This window comes from Gallinula chloropus (genome assembly GCF_964237585.1).
Source record: "Gallinula chloropus genome assembly, chromosome: 10".
In the NCBI taxonomy this organism is placed as follows: domain Eukaryota; kingdom Metazoa; phylum Chordata; class Aves; order Gruiformes; family Rallidae; genus Gallinula; species Gallinula chloropus.
In genome coordinates, this window is record NC_140095.1 from 12,405,150 (window position 1) to 12,426,734 (window position 21,585).

At 45.3% G+C, this 21,585-nt stretch overlaps 1 protein-coding gene across 1 annotated transcript in view; it reads right to left on the minus strand.

Annotated features, from left to right (window-relative positions):
- COL23A1 (collagen type XXIII alpha 1 chain) overlaps positions 1–21,585 on the minus strand; it is a gene marked incomplete at its 5' end in the record, with an annotated part of 185,503 nt that overhangs the window by 38,379 nt on the left and 125,539 nt on the right. Inside the window, 2 exon segments of the mRNA XM_084268715.1 lie at positions 5,198–5,241; positions 12,566–12,610. Of these exon segments, the coding sequence (XP_084124841.1) occupies positions 5,198–5,241; positions 12,566–12,610 (89 nt within the window).

Genomic DNA, 21,585 nt, shown 5'->3' on the forward strand with positions numbered 1-21,585 from the left:
TTGGGGATGGGGGAAGAAGAAACAAAAAATAAATACAGCATCAACCAGAGGAAGGAGAAGACTAACCACTCTTCTTTTCCTTTTAAGTGGAATGGGAGGAGAAATGGCCAAGAAGCCCCCTCCAGAGCACCAGGCAGTGCAGGACTCACTGCACCCATTCCAAAAGCAGGAACAGAGCAGGAAACATGCTGTGAATGTGCAGGATCTACACAGTGACCTTTGCCCACCCGTTACACTGAGTGTGTGCAAGTATTCACTTCTTGATGAGCTGTCAAGCCCCTTGGAGCCGGAGCGCTGCAGCCACCCAAGTGCATTAACATGGACTAAAGAAGCCAGACAGCAGTTTGGGATCTGGCCAGCACAAGGACCCCTTCCTCCTGCAGAAAGTAGCCCAGAGCCTTTATCAGCCTTTTACTTTTCATTTCTCCCCCAGAAGATTCCTTTCTCTAGCACAGACACATTTCAGCAGTGCTCATGGGCATGGGCATCAGAATTACCCCTCCTCCTCTTCCTCTGTAAAATCTCTCCTTGCCATCACACTTGGCTGAACACTTCAGCTCCCACGTAATATTTTTTGGAGATAGGTGAATGAGGATCTCTCTCAACACCTCAAGCTCTCTCACCAATGTCCCTTAAATTTGGTCACCTACAGCCAAGCAGGACAAACCCCGCGACCCTCACTAAATTTTCAGTCCTGTGATCTCTTAGGCAAGAGCATTAATAATGCCATGAGAGGACTCAAGTATGTCACCCCTGTAAAAAGCAATGGAGAATACTGTCCTGGCTCCAGAGCTTTAGAGCTAAATCCCTCAAAAGCTATCAGTGATGAAGAGGAAGAGAAGAAGGTTAAATAAAAATAAAAAGAGACCAAGACAGGCAAAGAAGAGTCAAGTGTCATGGAAAAGATGGTGAGGAGCACGCAGTGCAAATTAGAAAAGAATAAAAATAAAAGGAATAGTAGAGTTACCGGGTAACCATCACGTCCTGACTGCCCCTGTGGTGGGGGAACAAGTGAGATAACACGTCAGTCAATGCACACATAGTGTGACAACACATAGCAGCAGGCAGGAGATGGAGCCATCGCTCCCCAGCCAACCCCAGGACTAACGTCACTCCAGAGAAACCTCTCAGGAAAATTTTCCCATCAAAGGTCACACCTATGGCATATTTTTCCCCACATATTGACCTCTCTTTAGCTACTTACCTAGGCTTTGACCAACTCAGCACCATCCCTGCTGCCTGTGCTCAGCCCCTGCCACCCCTGAAGCCATAGATGTGCATAACCCCTGCTATATCCCGGCCAGAAGCCTGCCCTGGGACACGAGTACCGAGAGGTATGGGGACACCAGGGCACTGGGGAGAGGCTGGGGAGGCTGCAGCACTACAAGCCAGAGGCCAGGACAGCCTGTCTGCCCAGGAGTCATCGCTGAGCTTCAAACTATTCCAGCCCTTAATTCAATTAAGGCTTCACCCTCTCAGCTCTGCTAATTTCCTCACAGGATGCAGCTCCCCTGCTCACCCTTTCGTTGCTTTGGTTTGCAACGAAGCAGAAAGAAGAGCTGATGCTATATGGGGGATGACCTTACTGAAGTTGTTAATGACACCTGCAAAAGCAGGGGAATAAAACACAACCCATTCTGGATATTTCACCTTTTCTGCTCCCCTGGGGGGGTTCCCAGAGGCGTTTACAGCTCGAGCTGCCGTTAAACATGCCACGAGCTACAGCGGAGCGGCCTGCTGCAAGCCAGACGTAAGGCAGATTCCAGGGAAGGAGCTGTTAAGGATTAGCTGGTACACAAGTAGGCAGTAAAGCATGTATCTGGTACAGCGATGTCATCTGCTACCATGAACCCGGGCTACGTCAGCATGCTGCGGACGTACAGTCGGATTCACACCCTTTCTTACGGCATGAGCCCGCCCTGCCACCCCCCTTTGTACCATGTACAGTGGTTTGCCTGCCTTGCTAAGTACCCCCACAGCACTTAATACCTCCTGCAGCGCTACCAAGCCATCCAGAAGCAACACTGAGTTCAACCACCAACCTATTTAACAAATTACAGTCTTGGGATCCAGCGTACAGTGAGATTTTTATGGAGACGTATGGCACTGGAGCACACAGATAAATAGGAAACACTTGTAACTCCCAGCCCTCGCTCGCTGGTGAGTTCCCCAGCCAGCATGCTAATACATAAAGTGTTTGCTAATATCTGGGACTGTAAATGTTTAATTACAGCCTGTGGTAAGTCTATCCTTCAATTGTAGAAATTTCCTACCCAGCATGTGATCTTAATACCCTCGGAAACGGAGGTTTTATAGCACATCTGAGCAGAACACCCCTTACTCACAGACAGGATGATCAATCACCCGACAGCCACAAGTCCTGTACCACAAATTCTAATAATTTCATAGACACAGCTAGCTTATGACAGCCAAAAAAGGAAAATACCAGAACAACTGCTACTAGGGAACAACAGAATTGAGGGTACGGTTTTAGCGGAGTGCGATGCCGTACATGTAAAGATGTAATCGATTCCTTATGGCCAAAAATCAAGAAGCAGAAGGAGCCAATAGAGCTAAATACGGTACTGCTGAAATAAAATAATATTGTGGTTCTGTGGGTTCTAGGACTTTTTATTCTATATTATGTTTAAAGGAGTCTCTGGCAAACGCTGCTAAAAATGCAGGATTATTATTGTAATTTTTTTAAATTAACCAAACCAGGAGTTGTCTTTTAAAGAAGGGCAAGGGGAAAGGGGGAACACCACCACCAAAATAAAATGAAACCCTAACTCCTGTTTGTGTTAAATCTCCCCTGTGCTCCGTTTGCAATTCAATCGTGCCGTGGGAACCAGGAAATGAAACCAACTTGAGACAAAGGAAAATTAATAGTGCACCATATGTTGCCTACGATGAATCGTGCACGATAAAAGTGAGTGGACAGCACGCGTGAGGAAGTGTGACCCAGCTGGCTGTGTGTGGGCCAGTAGCAGCCTCTGAGCAGGAGTGGAGCTGGAAGGGTTAAGCCATTTTAAATAAGCCAAAGTGCTTTAATGAAAACAAAAATGTCCCTTCAAAGATCATAGAATCACAGAATGGCATGTGTTGAAGGGACCTCAAGGATCACAGAGCTCCAACCCCCCTGCCATAGGCAGGGCCACCAACCTCCAGGACTGGATCTACATGAAGTTGCCCAGGGCCCCATCCAACCTGGCCTTGAACACTTCCAGGGACAGGGCATCCACCCGCTCTCTGGGCAGCCTGTTCCAGCACCTAACTACTCTCTCTGTAAAAAACCTCCCCCTAATATCTAATCTAAACCTTCCTTCCTTTAGCTTCAATCCATTCCCCCTTGTCCTGCCATTGTCTACCCTTCTAACAAGCGGATTCCCCTCCTGTTTCTCTGCTTCAGGGACTGGAAGGCTGCAACGAGGTCACCCCTCAGCCTTCTCTTCTCCAGGCTGAACGAGCCCAGCTCCCTCAGCCTCTCTTCGTAGGGGAGCTTTTCCAGCCCTCTAATCATCTTTGTGGATGTCTACATGGAGTTTTAAATAGGAAATAGGCTCTTCACTTGTAACCTATCACTGAGAGATGTTTTCTTGGGTTTTTTAATAATTAAGCCAAATTGCATGAATTGCAGAGAGGAAAAAAAAACCCCAATCATTCTGCCAAAGCCCTGTGAGGGCCAGCTCCAGCACCCAAAAGAGCTCCCCAGCCTCAGCGATGCTCTCCATGACCTCAGGGTCTCGCCCGATGAGGTGATGCAGGATTTGGTGACGCAGGGACTCATCTCCCAGAGGTCAATGCCCAGCTCACCAATATTTCAAACACACGTAGAGTCACTTTTACCGTGTGGGCTGGAGAGACTGTGTTGCAGATTTTAATTACAGGAAAATGGATTTATTGACAGGATACATTTCTGAACACAAACTAACAAGAAAAATTCATTTGTTGGTATTTCTCAACCCAGAGTCTTGGATTTATTGCTAATGCTGGGCACAACTTTTAGAGCAAAATCACTCCAATTTCCTCCAGGAACAGCTAAGCCAAAGATGTTTGGTCTTAAAATTTTCCCTATTTGCTTGCTCAAAACTTAGCCAAATAATAATTTCATTCAACCAATTCTCAAGTCTTCACAGCAAAAAACAAGTTTGAAATAGAAGCAAAAATTCAAAGGGTAAAAGCCATTAACTAACCCCCTACCCAGCAGTGCTCTCCATCCCAGAACCACCAAAGCCACATTGCTGCAACAGCCCCTCACTCCACATGCATTTCCTTGTCACCCTTTGGCTTTTAAACAGATTTACAGGTCTGGAAATTAAGCCAGGAATAGTTAGCAAAAATATTTCTCCTGAAATTATCCCTTTTTGGACCCAGTGAGGCTCTGTAGGAAGAGAACAACATGAAGAAGCATCCCAGCGCAATGATGGAGAAAGAAACATGTGGCTGCAAACAGCCTGTATCTCCCCTCCTCCTCCTTTGGGGTAGAAAGGTGGAAAACCAGAAGCACCTAACGCCCATAATTTGTGTTTTTAACAATCCCTCAGCAAGTCAGAGGGCACAAATGAAACACTGTTTTCTCACTCCAAGAATCAGTTGGGAGAACATCAAATTTGGATGTGGTGGTAGCACAGCCAAAAGCACGTCTGAACATTTGGAAGGAGGAGTTGACACATTTTCAACTCTTACCCCTTCAAACAACAAATTCCCCATAAATTTTGTGGTGGCATTGGTAGGAATGCTCATTATTCTCCCCAAGACTTCAAAGGGAGAAGCAAGCAAGCAAGCTATGGCTTTCCCTCCGGCCCCCCTTGTGAGGCTACCAAACCCATATTAAATGATGGAAACACAACAGATAAGAAAAGCAAGGCAGTTTTAGAACTAAAAAAAACCCCACTAAAATGTTAAAATATTAGTACAGCACTCTTTCTGCTAAATAGTAGTGGACTAAACAACTCTTTAAAGGGAAAACTCTTTCTTACTGAATATTTTCTGGGTTTAAAATTACTGCCACTCCCTCAGGGCAGCAAGTTAAACATTTTTAAACTTTTTTTCCCCTCTCTATTTGTCTACAATCATGAAAAAAAAAATACAGCAGCATCTGGTACCAATTTTGCTTCCAGACACACCTCTACCAAAAAATGCTGTGTTTTTGCAACGACACCGAAAGGCAGGGGAGGGGGGAAGGGGGAAGCCTTAACTTTGTTGATCCAAGAGTAAAATCCACGATACTTACTGCAGGTCCTGGAAAACAAAAGAAAAAGAAGGGGAAAAAAAAGTCACTTAATGACAAAACTCAATCTGACAAAACAGCACATAGCAGGAACCAAACATTGGAACAATGTGGTGGTTTTCCAGTTCGTTTCCAAAGGGATGACATTCCAGACACAATTAACAGCATCCCTATCCTCCCATTATGGGACCAACTCACCCATGCCACTGGCGTGACAGTACTTATGGGGTGTACAACCATTCTTTGCCCATCTTTTCCCCAGCTCGACTCCGCTCTCTCTCCCCCCAGCCAGACCCCCAACACACTACAAAGCATCACCCATGTTCAGAGCCTGGGGCATCACGTGCAACCACAGAGCAGTGCCAGCAAAGAGAGACAGGAACAGCTGGAATTTTATGAGCAAAAAGCACATTTTCACCATGGAGCTTATTTATCTTCAGGTTGGGCAAGATGAGCTGGAGCTAATGCTTGCAAGAGCCAGAGCAGCACAGCGCTGGAGGCACCCAGTGAGGATGTTGCTCCAGCTGCCACATATCCCAAACGTCACTGTTAGTTGGTCCCCATCTCTCCCTGACCTCAAAACACATCACACAACCCCAGAGTCTTGTGCCACCCCTGCACAGCCCATTTGAGGGATCTGCCATACTCCGAGCCAGCCGCTGGGCTGATGCACCGTGCAGTGGATCCATGGGGAGATCCCATCCTTGACAAAACGCAGTGGGTACCAGAGCCACAGCCTGAAGCTAGGATTAGCAGCAGTAGAAAAAAAATATCCTTCTATATTGCCCTGCAAAGCAGGGGGGTCTTTGCTGCCTGCCACACCAATTTCTGTGGCTTCCCCTTGACTCGCCCAGGCTGGTGCTATGAGGAGGTGAATGCTGAGCCCTTCATCTAATGCAATCCATGTTTCACTCCTGCTTGCAAGGCAGCCTGTCGCTCTGGTTGGGGCTTCTTCAGGCCCCATTTCCTGCCTGATCAAAACCAGAAACTAATCACAATTAAAAAAGGAAAAGTGTAGGGAAAATTAAATTAAGGGGGGGCTAGGGGGGAATTAATCAGCTTTGTTAATTTTATATCATTCAGTAACATAAAACAAGATGTATATTTCAAGCTAATGCGTTTTCAAGATTTTCTGAATGTGTTTTAAAATTCAAGTTGTGGTAAGTCATACAACAAAACCCCCCCAAACACCTAAGAACCCAAACTGGAAGCAAGTAACAACAGGCAGCACCCGATGCCAGTAATTAGCTCATTAACCTGCATTCATCAGCTTACTTTGGTCAGCTGGACACACCACCTCAGCCAAGCACCCAGCCAGCACAGAGGGGAAGAGACAATCTCCACATCTCTCCCTGTGCCCAGAAGCCTGTTTTCTTTAGTGCTAAAATTCACACAGGCTCTTAGCTCGCTTTCCTTGGTTTAATTTCTTATGAATACAGAAGTCGGTGGCTCTGTGCCAGTTTATTAACGGAGAATCATAAACCTGATTTATTAACTCACTTATGCCAAGCTACCCACAAAAGCCCTTTTGTAGGGAAGTCAAAACTAAGCCTTGGGTAAGCAGCAGTCAGGAAATTATTTTAATATGGGATTTCAATCATGTACCAATTATAATCTCCTTGGAATTTGTTGCCTTTTTCCTTTTTCTCAGCTACTGTTTTCTCCCAACACGTGCAGGCAAGTGCTCTTTTAAAATGCCTTCCTCTCAAATACAGGAAATCCAAGTTGGATGGGGGGTCTGTATATGCAACACAGGATGCTCTCCATCCACATCACTAGAGTTACATTAATCTTTAGCAGTGCTGTTGGCCAAAAGGGGCTAGATAAATCTTCATTAAAGTTAAACCTATTGCAGGGATCTTTCCCCCTTCCTAAGAACAACATAGCTTTCTGGCTTGCTGAACATGCTTTTTCAAAAGCCCAGGCACAAGGCACTTGTTCCCTATGGAAGGAAGTCAAATATTTTGCAAGCCAACAATAAATGCAGAAGTTAATCGGGTGCCAAGGGACTGCCCCCCACCCATGGGGGCACATTGCACAAGAGACAAGCTCTTTTCAGAGAAACTTGCCAGAATTTATTGCTAATAATTTAGACTGGTGAGAATCAGCTTGAGAGCTCAAAAGGAAGAATGAAACCAGTTGGAGTTCCTTATTATAAGGAATCCAAGTTGGAAACAGCATTTCTGTATTTAAAACTCTGTAACAACTTAACTTGGGGGGTTATTTCAGAAGGAAGAGGAGAAAAAATAACCTGCAAACACACAGGTTTTGGTTTGTTTTGGTCTACAGGTTTTTGGACCCATCCCCAGGGTAGCAGACACACGCATATCTGTGGCCACCTGAAGACCTAAAAAGCCAATTAAAACCCCATGTGTATAAATACACATCAGTATCTCTATAAAAACACAGTGTGTATGTATAAATACACATACATATGTATATACATAGACACAAGGCTATTAATCCAGGATGCTATAAGGGAAGTAACTAAGTCATGGACCACGAGGAAGGAGGACAATTGCTACAGTTACATAAAGTGATGAGATTGGCTCTACATCAATCTCCCAAAGAGCATTTCCCAGTCCCTGCTGACCTCAGTAGTTCCTGTCTGTGTCACTGATTTTTCTTAAAGTTTAGGAGAAGCCAAAGAAGCCCTCAGCTATGAGGGCACATGTATGCAACTTGCCATGAGAAATACAGGGAGCACTGTTAACTCCCAGATAAACACGAAGTTCTGCAGGACTTGTCCATGTGCACACATGCACAATGGTCTTGGGGGAAAACCCCCCCAACTGTATATTTACTCTTCTGCACACAATCACACAGGCAAGAGGCTTGAAAGGGTCTTAATGGACAAAACGTGGGGTTTAAGTATGCCAAGCACTGGGGGAGAAATAACATTTCCCTATGTAGAAAATGCTTTGCTTTTGTTCTGCAAGAGCTTTAGATTCTTCCCTGCTCCAAACTGGGGACACTTCTGTAAACAGAATAGCTGTAAGGAAAAACACAATGTAAATACTTTGCATAAAAACTTTGTTAGAAGTTCAAATTAAAGAAACAGTTGTAGCAGAATGTAAATTTGGAAACCTAAAGTCAGGGGGTCAGAAGACTTTTATCCCATTTCAACAATTTCCAAGCATTTTCCCTACAAGTGTTTCTGAAACAGAAAAATTTTGTAAACAAAACTTACACTGCCAGGAACAGCAAAACTGCCAAGTCAGTGTTTCCCAATGAAACACCACTTCATCAGAAACACCCTTCCAGACCTTCTCATAGGGGCAATTTTGTGCCCGAAATGGCCAAGGTTTCTCCCCTCCTGCTGAAGTTGATGCTCACAGGCACTAATTAAGGCTGCAGTGATCAGGGTTGGGTGTTTATATCCAGAACCAGCTCTTGATTCACGTGAGGACAGGAAGGATGTACACAGACTTCCGAGACTTCACAGGGCAGGTGTGTTTTCTCCCTGCTGGATCTTGAGGTTCAGATCAGTTTTCAGGCCAATCTTCAGGCCAGGAGAAGAAAGCAGCACGTTGTTATGAGAGACACAAGCATAATTTTCCACCATGCAGTTGCACAGAGACTATGGACCAATATTTAAACTCACTAGGCTCCCTAATCCTAGATCCAAATTCATCCATCTTTCAGGAACACCCTGGTACAGATTGATCTCTACAAGAACAAACACAAAGCCCTGGGCTGGTTTTGTGACCATAGCCCTTCCTGCTCACGCAGCATCAGCTAGCACTGAGAGGGGAAGCAAAACCTCCAGCTCTCCTGCTAAACCTTGTGCTGTTTCACAAACACTCACTACAGCAGTTGAACTGTGTCCTCACAGGGACATATCACATTAAAAATATAAGCTAACATGACATTAAACATGATTTTGCCTTTGGCATAGAAAGAGAATGGTATCTGAGATGTACAGGCTGGCTGTCAGGACCAACCACAACAACCAGTGCTGCCCAACCTTCCTTCACCTCGCACTCAAGAGAAGGCTGCAAATCCCATGTCAGGCTGTCTTCAAATGGGGTTTTCCTTGTCCACATGGTTTCCATGGGTGGGAGCAAGTAGAACTTCAACATTATGCTTGCTTTCCAGTCGCACAAGAACTGCTGATGCTCACGTGTGGGAATAAAGATGATGTGACCTGTGCCTTGGTCCTGGCAGGACTGGGTGGAGCTTGGGAGACACCAGACCAGACTGTGGGAGGGCCAGCTCAGGAGCAACACCTCCCCAGAGAGGCTGCTGGTGTGAGCTTCCTGACCTCGTGGCAGTAACAGTAGAATAAATTGGTTTCTAAAAGCAGTTTCTTCCACACCAGTAGGACTCAGGTGACTCACTGCAGCAACTCCATCCCCGAGACCAGCTCTAGGGCACGTGGGATGCTCCTTGGTTGCAGCCATGGGAGCAATTCCAAGGGGCCAGGTGACAGTGGGAATAAAAGGGGTTTGATGCAGCCGTTTGACTCCATCACTCCTTGGTTTGTTTAGCTGGGCTGGGAGCAGCAGGAATCCTTCCCCAGGCACCAGTCTTTGTGTCTGGGCCAGGAAGAGATGACAGCAAGGACAAACCTGCTGCCATGGGAAGCTCGAGCCAGTGGCAGAGATGCAAAGTACAATAAAAGGCTGGGGCTTAACACAGCCACCCCTCCGCCCGCCCCCCCCCCCCCCCCCCCCAGCCCCAGGCTCCCCTCCTGCTTCATTTATGCTTCTCTACTGCAAAAACACACCAAGGCAAGTCCAGACTTAGCAGCATGGCTCACTGTCTGCCCTCAGCATTGCCCCAGGGGCTGAAGGAAGCAACAACAGGCTTCACCCCAGCACTCTGGTACCTGCTTTTTGAAGCACACGCAGACAGGATCATCTCCCTTCCAAACACTCTAAATAGTTGGGTTTTTTTCCTAGAAATGGCTTAAAGTGATTCTTTTCTGGTATGGTGGCTTCCTATGGTACAGAGCAGTTGTCTCAGCAGGATGATGCATTTTTGCTTTAGAGAAACAGAGCTGTTGAATTAATTAATTTTTTTAAATTACACAAGCCCCATCATGGCAAAAAAAAAAAAAATAGTTCAGTCTTGGTTTGAATCAACAAGAGGGTGTGATTGAAGCAGGACAAAATGATCTCTTGGAAATTGAGATATATATTGAAAGTTTCAATACAAACCATAAAAATGTTTTTCAATAGAACCATTTCAACAGCTGCCAGAAAATCAACCCTCCCCTTGGCAGGGCTGAGACCAGTGCTGAGCCTTCTGGCTCTGCAACAGCTTTTGCCCAGGGGCTGTAAAGCTGTAACCACACAGCATCCCTGGGGATGGACAACTTTGTGCTGCACCAACAAAGTTTTATTTATCAGCTCTATGGAAGGAATGTTTATGTGTGGTCAGGTTCTCAAACAAATATGGAAATACACGTTCAAGCTATCTGTGAAAACAAACGTCTGGCAGCCCAGCCAAAACCCATACACAGAGGGATGTCTGCTCTCTTCCCTATCTGCACTGCAGCAGAGCAATCCACGGGGCTGCACCACTTAAGAGGTGTAACTGCTGTGCCCACATTTGGGTGCCTAAGTGTGTCTGCTGCTGCCACCCTTCTGCTTCAGAAGGGAGAAATCCCTCTGAGCATCCACTGCCATGGCATGCCCTATGGATCACCCTTCCCTCAGCTGTATGTCACTCCCCTTGAGTTTCCTCCACAATCACTGAGAAGTTCAGAGAGGTGAGTTGTAACTAATGATAATTCCACCCACCCCCCCCCCCCCTCCATTTTATCTTATAACAGTTCTTTTCCTGCTGGTCCTGCACTGACCCCCTGGCAGCTTTCCACTCTAGATGGATGCTCAAGTGGCACTTGCAGATGTGTCGCAGCCTGAGGGCAAACGTCAGTTTTCAGAAGCTCTTGCATGAAATAGGGAGGAATGAAGGGCCAGGGCTCACTCCAGCTCAGAGCTACCTCCTAGATTTTTTGTACAGGCTGGAGAGACACCTTAGATAACATTTACATAACTGCCTGCATGCAAATCCAAATTCACCAGCTAAACTCACCACCTGCTCTTGGTTGAATGCTTTACTCCACACTAAGGGTGCTGAGGAGCACAGTGGTATTTAAACACCACCAAACAACAAAGAATCAAAGCTACCCAATGGCTGTTCCTACAGCCCAACTGCTGGGAAAAGGGAGTTTCATGAAGCTGGGATCCACCACCACCCCCAGGAATGCAGTGCCCATCCTCTGGCCACCAGTAACCCCTTGATGCCTCAGGAGCACACCACACATGATGCACAATAAAATACTGTTGATGGGAAAGAGAAGGGAAATGCCTGCCTGCCTTCCACAGATATCAGCCCAGGGCCCCCAGCACAAAGCCCCTATTTCCTTTCCCAGGAGTTAAAAGCATCCATTAAAATATTGATGATCAGAAAGTTATTTGCTATAAAAAAACAGGCAGCTGAGAACAGCTTGATCACTACATAAAAACCTTCCTGCTCTCCATGATTTACTCAGCGTTCAAGAGCCCAAGAACTGATGGGTGTAAAATTTCACATGCTGTTTTGTGATGTGTCAAGGCCATTACAAACTGTGCAGCTTTCCAGGTACATCCCTGCCCATTTTCCTTGGGAAAAGCAATGCCAACCATGGCTCTGCCCCCTCCCATCAGCACATCAGACCTAACAGCAGCAGATGAACAGCGCTTCTCCCTAAGCTGCACAGGGACTGGTGATTTCCCACTTCACAAGACAGGAAAACACTCCCCTCCTCCACCAGATACCAGAATGACAGAGGCATATAATTAAATTAAATGGCTCATTAAAAGCTTCCCAGTGAGGTGGGGGTGTGGTTTCACCTAGTCTGGGGGGACACCAAAAACTTAGGGGATGCACCCAGGGCTGAGATTTGCTTACCCCTGACCCTGAAACGCAAACACTGTCCACCACACGCATGGGACTGGCAATGTATGGACACATCTGTATGTTGGGAACAAGCCAGCACACACTTCCCATCCAGCATGGGTTCTGCAGTTCTGTGCTAATTCACAGCCCCTCCTCACAGTTGGATGGGGTAATAACGGGTCTGAACGCTACAAGGGAGAAGTAAGTGGGAGGACTGATAAGATACACAACATCGGGGGTGTTTTGAGGCTGGTTTTTTTTTGGAGGGTTTTTTTTTTATACTTTTAGGGCTTTTTATTGTTTTATAAAATCTTCATATCCAGCATGCAGGAAGCCCCCATCCCACAGCCCAGCAGATGAAGACGACTGGCAGTGGCTGGGCTCCCACCCAGCCCAATGACTCCCAAGGGATGCCCAGGGATGTTGCTGGGGAAAGGTGATGCTTACCAGGTTCTCCTCGACGTCCAGGCTTTCCCCGCTTCCCGGGAGGGCCTGTGGAAAGCAGAGAGCAGAGGGTTAGCAATGCCCCAGGGGCAGAGAGATCAGGAGGGGACCCACCATGTGCCCTTCCCCTTTGGGTCCCAACCACCTCATATCATCTCCCTTTTCCCAACTACTGAGAAAATACACACTAAATAACATTTTTTTCACAAAATATATAATTTTGGTGAAAGTTGAGGCCAGGCTCCAAGGGAATCTGGGAAGGAGGATTTGAAGTTATTAGGGTTGCCCATGTAGTAAGGGAAACCAGGTCTTAAATCCTCCAAGATTCTGGAAAAGACTTTGCAGAGCAACTGGCAGTTCTGTGTGTGGTACATGGCTGCTACAGTCTTGCAAATCACAGTATTTAAAGAATTAACACAGAGAACAGAAACCTTTCGCTCCTAATCATTCTCTGAGTCAGAAGAAGTTCCCACGTGTACTGCTGAAACAGCCTAGGTGTCATCACAGAGGCCCAGGTTTCAGACATAAACCACTTGCTTTTACTCTCAGTCAACGCTATCCAGACAGGTAAGTGATGGATAAAACAATGTCAATTGAAAAAATGGTCTTAATTGAGAGAAAAAGGCACTTAAGCAGTAAGGACAGATGCAGACCACTACTCCATCACACCCAGGCCCCCAACGAAGCCATACCACCCTGTCCTTTGTGCTGTTCACTGGCGTGCTCCAGCTGAGTGGCTGCAGCCAGGTTTCCCTGCCCGGGAGCTGGCAGCATCCTCACTCCTGCAACAAGCACATTGCCTGGTGGGGACAAAAAGCCACCTTTTGTAGCATTTGCAGCAGGTCAGCTGGCTCCAGGGGAGCATTTGCTGGGTGACAGCAATGTTCACAACACAAAGACAGACCTCATGCTCTATCAGTGAAACTATACTGCTCCCTCTTTCCTGCTGCCTCTTTTTTTTAAGGCAAAAGGCCACTAAACATCATTAGATATAAGACATTTCAAGATTTCCTTCTGCATTAAACACCTCTGTGCCCATATGTGCAATTACATCTCCAGCCACAGCCTAGAGATTTCCCTATGAAGTGACGACAAACTGCCCAGATATCTCTTGCTCAACCTCCCTGTACCATCTCTTGGCTAATTGCCATGGGCAGAGCCCAAGCCTCAGCAGGATGCTGCCTCCCCATGCACCCACCTCTCCCCATGGGGGTGGGGGCTGCTTTAAACACCGGCCTTGCTTAATCCTTCTGTGTCTCTTGATATATCTAATCAAGACCAACTTGGTAACGATTTTACTTCACCTCTTCTGCTAGCGGTGGTGAGAAAGCACGGCAGGGTTTCTTGGGGAGTAAGAAGTGTCCTAACAAAGGCATAGGAGAGGGAGGCAGAGTTTTTAACCAAGTGACTGGTGAGTTGGTAGCAATGCTTTTAGGCAATTTTGAGGAGGGCTGATACTGAAGGGTGAACGTGTGGAGCTCCCACACATAAAGCTCAGGTTGGAGCCTTGTAACCGAGAACGTGAGAAACCAAATGTTCTGGTGGAAAGAAGTTTAATACTGATTTTTTTGTTTGTTTGTTTTATTTAAGAGATTTCTTAATACTACATGCCAAAATGGAAAAATTTTACTATTGCCTGGAAAAGGTTGTCCAGGGAAGCTGTAGAGATCTCATCCCTGGAAGCATTCAAGGTCAGGTCAGACAGGGTTGGAACCCAATGTCCCTGCTCATTGCTGGGGGGGTGTGCACTAGATGACCTTGAAGCGTCCCTTCCAGCCCAAACTGTTCCGTGATCCTATGATCTCATAACTCCCTACAGTCTTCAAGGAAAACTGTCAAATGGGTGCAGCACACGGAATTACAAGAACAGCATGTTTGTGGCAACCATGAGACAAACCAAAGTCAAGAAACTAACCCAAAAAAGTAGAAAATCATTCTCATCTTTATCTGAGGCTACTTCTTAAAAGAAGTAGTATTTGGAAACAACATCTGGAATCCTGCTGCCGTTCAATGGCTGAATGTGGAAACATCTCTGAGGAAAGAAAACTTTAGTGGGGATTAAGAGAAAGAATATCACACCCAGTATCCAGTTTGGGCAAGACTTCAGGGAGAGCTGCAATTCTGTGATGCGGGTGTGAGTGAGCAGAAGGAGAGAGACTCCCCAGCTCCCCACAGCAGAAGAGCACACAGGAGTAACTCCGGAGTCATTACTGCCATCTACAATCTCATCCTGTGCAAGTATGATTAACTCTGTGGTCTGCAAGATTGGAAATTATTATTTTAACAATTCATAGCCTATCCAAAGCTCACCCCTCAGAATATTGGTGGAGGAGCTGGGCATAAAGTGAATCCATATTACACCTCTCGTTCCCAACCCCATTAACAGACTACAAAGGAAATTAAGGAGGGCTGGGAATTTGTTTGAAGATAAATGTTCACTTGAAGCTATTACCTAATGACTCCATCTCCTAAGACGTTACAGTCTGAAGCTTCTTCAATATAATTAAGATTTATGTTGCATTAAAGTCAATTGGGTAATAGCTGAGCCTCCTCTTCTAACTGTGCCAGCTCTGCTCTATCAGTTTGGGGAGTTCTTTATTTACATTGTTATGAAAGGCAGTTTGGGAGAGGAAAATGAACACAAAGCATAAACCAGTCTATTTTTAAACAACTTGTCATGTTCAACATAAACAGCCTTAATCCAGGGCATAATATGCAATTTCTGACACCACTGTAAGCTTTCCAGTGAGATGACAGATTTAGTAACACAAAGACAAAGGAAGAGAATGAAACGTATTGTTATTTGGAAGCATTATGAGGAAGAGCTGATGGATGTATCTGAAGAATAGCTACTCACAAACAAGGTAAAAAGTTCACAGTAAACAGACTCAATTGACTTTGCTCTTCTGCTGTGCAGCAGCCACTTATGTCATCTACTGCAGGCGTGTAAATGAAATATTAAAAATCAACAACACTTTATAGTTCATGTAAAATACTGTAAAGAGCCAAAACCAAGCACTTGTTCACAGTGCAGTAAATTACCCTTGTTTGAACTAATTTCCCCAAATCAGGCTGCTCAATGAACTCCGAAATCCATCAATACCAGGAACACAGGTCTATGACACTACGTGTGCTTAAACATCTTATTACCCATCATAATGAAATCAAATCTGGCCCTTGACCCACATTCCCCAGCTTGGGAGGTTATATCGCTGCCTCCTGTCCCCTCAGCTAGATGGGCACACTGCTTCTTGCCTTACTGTTGGTCACATTAAAGCCAAACTGTTCATCAAGACTAAGTTTGGTTTAAGATGCCAGCAAGAGAGAAAGCCTGATAGCTCAGCCCAGCCAAACCTCACTGAAAACAGCTGATGCTTCTGAAATGTTTAGTCAGTGAAACACATTTTTACCTAAGGACTTGTGGCACCAGGCTCGTGTCATCTTTCCATTTACACTTCTCCTACATGTCACTCTCTTCCACTAAGAACATATGGTCAGAAATATTAACCATAAATCAGTGCCCACCTCTTTTTTCAAGCCATGTACGTGCTGCTGAGGCTCTTGGGAGGGTATTTTTTGCGGGGGGGGGGGGGGGTGGGGGGGTGGGGGGGTGGGGCATGTCGCAACAAAGTAGTAGTTAAGAACAGCATTCAATTAGAGACCTTGGCCAAGTGAAATAAAGACCTATCTGACTGGATATCTTTAAATCAGAGGATTTTTATCCTCCCTTGCAAGTGAGCTGACTATGTGCTGTGATTTCTTAACCATAAATATGCTCAGCTTGCTTTTAGGACCTTATTTTCTAGGTGAACTTATACATAAACTCATCATGGTCTAACATGGGATTAAGTTTTACACTGCTTTAGAGGGTCTACCTGCTCATGTGCCTGTACTTAGTTTTGGTTAGGGCTTTTTTGGGTGCTTTTTTGTTTGTTTGGGGTTTTTCGGTGGGCTTGAAATGGTTTAGATTGTTTCCCTTTCTTCCCTTTCATCATTTTTTGAAGTTGCTTCAATACATCAGTGTTTTTTCAGTTAAAAATGAGTCATCCAGAAGAATAGCTTGAACAAATTGGTTGGTTCAGCCACTCAGAAAAAGTGGATTCCCCCCCGCCCCCCCACCTCATATGGCTTCGCTTAGGAGGAGAACTCCGCATCGGCGTATCATGGGGTCTGGTACTGAGCACAAGGAAGCCATGGCCCCAGTCTAGCTGGCTGTTCCCGCACAAAGGGCAATTTACTTTCTTGTTCCCTGGGGAAAAGGTTTATGGTTCATGGGCAGAAGTCAGATCCTGCGATGCTTGCTCAGCTGATACTCATCAGATACTCAGGTTGGGCTGCGGGCTCTGAAACCGCAGATTTAAGATTAAACAGTTTTGGGTCACAACACTTTGCGTGAACCTTCTTTGGCTCTGGATTCCCAAAGATTCAAAGCAAACACCAGATGCAGATTTGAAACACACAGCACCTACAGTCTGCAGAAGTTTTCCAAACAAAACCAAAAAGCATCTAGACTCATTTCAAATTTGGCCCAAGCAACCCCAAAGCTCTCTGAAATCCTGGTCTGTGTCTTATGTTAGTAGAAAAGCCACCCAGAAAGCAGCCTCTGGTTGTTAGTTGAGGAAAGCTCCTTGCTGGTCCATGTGTGATCCAGTTGCTTCCAAGATACAGAACAAGTAACAAATTGCTTTTCTCCTTATACCTCCACGCAGCCTTCCTGAGCGAGGATACACACAAGCATCCTCCTCACAACATGTCAGGGAGCTGCACTCAACCTTGGGGAGAAAAACCCCTGGCTCCAGGAACCAAACTGGAATATAGCTATTATTACTGGAATAATCAGGGGGCAATATTTAAAGTATGTTAAATACCTTAGCACTAAAGGTTTACAGCCTCAAGCTCTCCTACAGCTGAGCTGAAATGAGGGATTCAGGCAGGAAGAATGGAAGGGGGTACACAGCCTTAAATCCCCCCAACGAGATGTGGCACAACAAATCCAAGTCCAACTAAGTGTTCACCAGCACAGATGGACCCTGCACCCAAGGCGTATCAGCTTGCAGCAGCAACTCTTCAACTTATTCTTCAAGACCAGAAGAAAATGTGGGATGTTTATGTGATGTTCTTAATTGTAGCAAATTGGAGGCCCCTCTTCCCCTGGATGGATGCTCATTGCATAAGTAAAAAAAGATAATTCAAGCTCATTCAAAGAGTGAAATGATATATACACACATACTGAAACCACTCAAAGTGCTGATCGCTCTCCACTTAAACCAGCTGAGATGGTGCTGCTCGCTCCCCACTCTGGATTTCCCCCACTCCCCCCTCAAACAATTTCTTTTTCCCACACCCAGAGACAGTTTCTTCAAACAGTCAAGTGCATACAGCTCTTTTGTTTAGTCACCAAGGCACGAAGATAAACTAAATTTGAGATATAAATTAAGAAGTGACTGGAATAAAGCCACAATTGCACTTACATCAAACATGGGATTTTTCCCCTCGTTAGGACTGGTCTTACTCAGGCCACTTCCAGATAATGTGCTGGCACAGCTGCAGTGCTGGAGCTGATGTATGCAATACAGCCCCCTCCTCTATTTTTAAAACAAGAGGATGCATATTTTGGCGGGGGGGGGGGGAGGGGGGGGGGGGAGGGTTGGGGGGTGCTGCTACAGGCAATGTGGGACAGTTTTCATGGCAGATTTCAGTTTCCCACATCTGCATCAAGGCAAATGCTCCTCTACGGGTCTTGGCCTGAGATGGTAACTTTGAAAGTCTTTCAGAAATTAAGTGTCTAGGTACAAACATGCACACATATTCAGTTTCATGCTTCTTTATGAGACAGCGACCATCTCTGTGAATCATACCAACCACTCAAAACACCTATAAAGGTTTAAAACACCCCATGACATACTCAAGTCTCAGTCATTTCTCTTTAGAGACTCACTAGTTAGGCAAGCCAGGGACAGCATCTTCAACATAAGTGTGGAAAATGAACACAGATTCCTTTTTTTTGCTATGGATACAAGTGATGAAGCCATGTAGGGCTAGAGCTGGGGGAACACAGTGACAGCATTTGAAATTCATCACCCTTATCGTATCTTCATCTCTAGGTAACTTAAAGCATCACTGCCTGGAACAGATGAGCAAACAGCTACACTTAAGGTCTATGTTCTCAGAAAGCATTTGTATATTAGGCTTTTTCCTGCTCAGATTATTGCTGACACCAAACCACCTCTGGGAAGAAGCAAGAAGTTCACCAGCAACCAAGTTGAGTGGAGTCTTTCAGCAGATGGAGATCAGCATTGCTCTGCTTGAGTCACTAAACTTACCCCTACCTGTTTACAAACACAAAGAACATACGCACACCCTGGGAGTGCCTCTACAACATGAGATAGCTGTTTATTTCTTACAGAAATTAAATCATTTTCTCTTTTCCAAGAACTGCAAGACACTTCTATAAGGTAAGCAAGATAATGAAGCACTTATTGCTTCTTTTGGTTTTCAGTTACAACCTCACATTTAAACAAGTTTGACAAGTTGGATTACAAAATCTCTCTTGAAACATTCAGATCTGACACAAAGTACTTGGGTTTTGATGAATTGCATTTTTGGAGCACGGAAGTACTCAAAGCTAAAGCCTATTATCTACAATCAGAATTAGCCATTCCAGAGCCAGGATCCCACAGCAAAAAAAACCTTAAGTTAATAAAATATTCCTTGTCATTCTCAATATTTTTCAATACATAAAATTTGCAAGAGTAGAGAAATCAGCACATCAAGACTTCGAGAGCAGCTGGATAATGTGGTTTCTCATATATCCAGAAAAGATCCCAGAAATAGAGAGAAGTGTATACATTAGAGACTTTAAGAAAACAATCACATACTTTGTATTTAAATGTTGTTCTTGCATGAACACATTTGCAGACATAGTCTATGGTTAATGCCCGTTTTGGCAGGATTTTCCCCCCTTGTTTCCCAGCTTCCTAAAAATCCAGAGCACAGGCTGCCATGTGCAAACCATAAAGCATCTGAGGGATGGGGCCAAGCCCATCCTAAGAGCAAGCCCACAGCGATCGCGCTAATATCACCAACAGATTTCGATTCCATGTTACAAATCAAGTTAAACATAAAAATCAAAGTTTTCCTGTTTCAAAACTCATCCAGCACTGCACTATTACATGTTACAATTTCAGCATCTTTAAGAAAGCTATTAAATTCTTCCTCCTGTGGTCTTCAAGAAACATGTTGTTTCTTTAATCTTCTTTCACCCCTCCAAGTTTTCTGTATGCAGAAGGAATTTCCTTCATCTTTTTAAAAGCTACCTTGGTTTTCCTACACATTCCCCTACCAGCCACATCATCTTTAAAAAGAGAAAAGATCAGGATTAGCCTTTCAAAGTCACGAACACGAAGTCACCTTCTGGAGCTGTTTATTTCCATTATCTGCATTACTCCCGGACCAGGCTCCACAATGCCATATGCTTCAAAAGACAGAGCAAAAGCACATCTTAGGGAAATAAAACCCAAACAGCAAACCCTCTTCTGTGTGGGATGTGCACGGAGAGAAAATGCCACAGCTAGAGATATTGTCTTCTACATGACACCAGCACATGCGCATCCCAGCAGATGCTGCAGATCAAGGGAAAACAGACAACACAAGATCAAGGATTTAAGTTTTGCTCCCAACCAACTACAGCAGCCATGTGGTGTCTGTGTGCTCCTGGCCACGTTCAGCATAAGCAAACAACAACTGATTTTGAAAACCTAGTGGCACTTTGTTGGTTTAGTTGCCAAAAAAGCCTGTTGTCTCCAGTAATCCAACCAGGCCATTGGCAACGAGCGAGTGTTGATGAAGCCTTACAAGATGTAAGTAAAGGCTGGACAAACAACGAGATCACATCGCTTTGTCACAAGACTGCAGCATCACAGAAATAAACTATGCATATTCACAGAGTTGGCCGTTCCACAATAACTTTACCCAATATAAAATACCCAGTGAAGCTACCACGCTGCCTTCTGGAGGGACACAGGCGATTCTTCTCCCAAACACCCCATACAAAATTCATACTGCCCTTCATTATCCAACAAAAAGTCCATCTAAGAGCACAGACCATCTGCAAGCAGCCAGCTGCTGACACAAGGAGAAAACAACCCAAAACAAAACATACAAAAGGAGAAAATAAAGTCCTCTCTCCCATATGGAGTGACCCTTCTCCTGGCGAGGGTGTTTAAAGGGCTGACTGAGCAGGGATGGGGCATATGGCTTCAGGACACTGCATCTCACCTGCCACCCATCACCCTGAGGGATCTAGAAGCCCAAACTCTTATCTCTGAAGCCAGGCAACCAGAGCAGATGGTTTCAGGAGAGGATGTTGCAAGATGAGCTACATTGCAGGGCAGAGCAGTGTGGTAGATGATTTCTGGCTGGGTTATTAAATTTACTGTTCGGGTCAGTCATAACACACAAGAAAAACGATCTTTTTGACAACGTAATTTAAAGGAGACATGATTCAGCCATCAGGAACTCCACTCTCCCAGTAAATATGTGAGTGGAACAACTCCAGGAGAGGTACTCTGAGCAATGCTGTTAAAATGCCCCTCAGCACACAGGAACGGGCTGTTATTAACAGTACTGTGACCTCACAGAGATCACAGAATTACTAAATTGGAAAAGACCTCTGAGATTGAGTCCAACCACACCTGTCCTCTACTAAACCATATCCCTGAGCACCTCATCTACTCATCTTTTAAATACATACAGGGTCAGTAACTCAACCTCCTCCCTGGGCAGCCTGTTCCAGTGCCTGATAACCATTCCAGTGAAGAATTTTTTCCTAATGTCTAATCTGACCCTGCCCTGGTGCAGCTTGAGGCCATTTCCCCTTGTCCTATGACCTGTCACTTGGGTGAAGAGACCAACACCCACCTCTCTACATCCAGGACCTGGATGTCCTTCTTGTAGTGAGGGGCCCCAAAACTAAACCCAGCACTCAAGGTGCGGCCTCACCAATGCCAAGTACAGGGGCACGA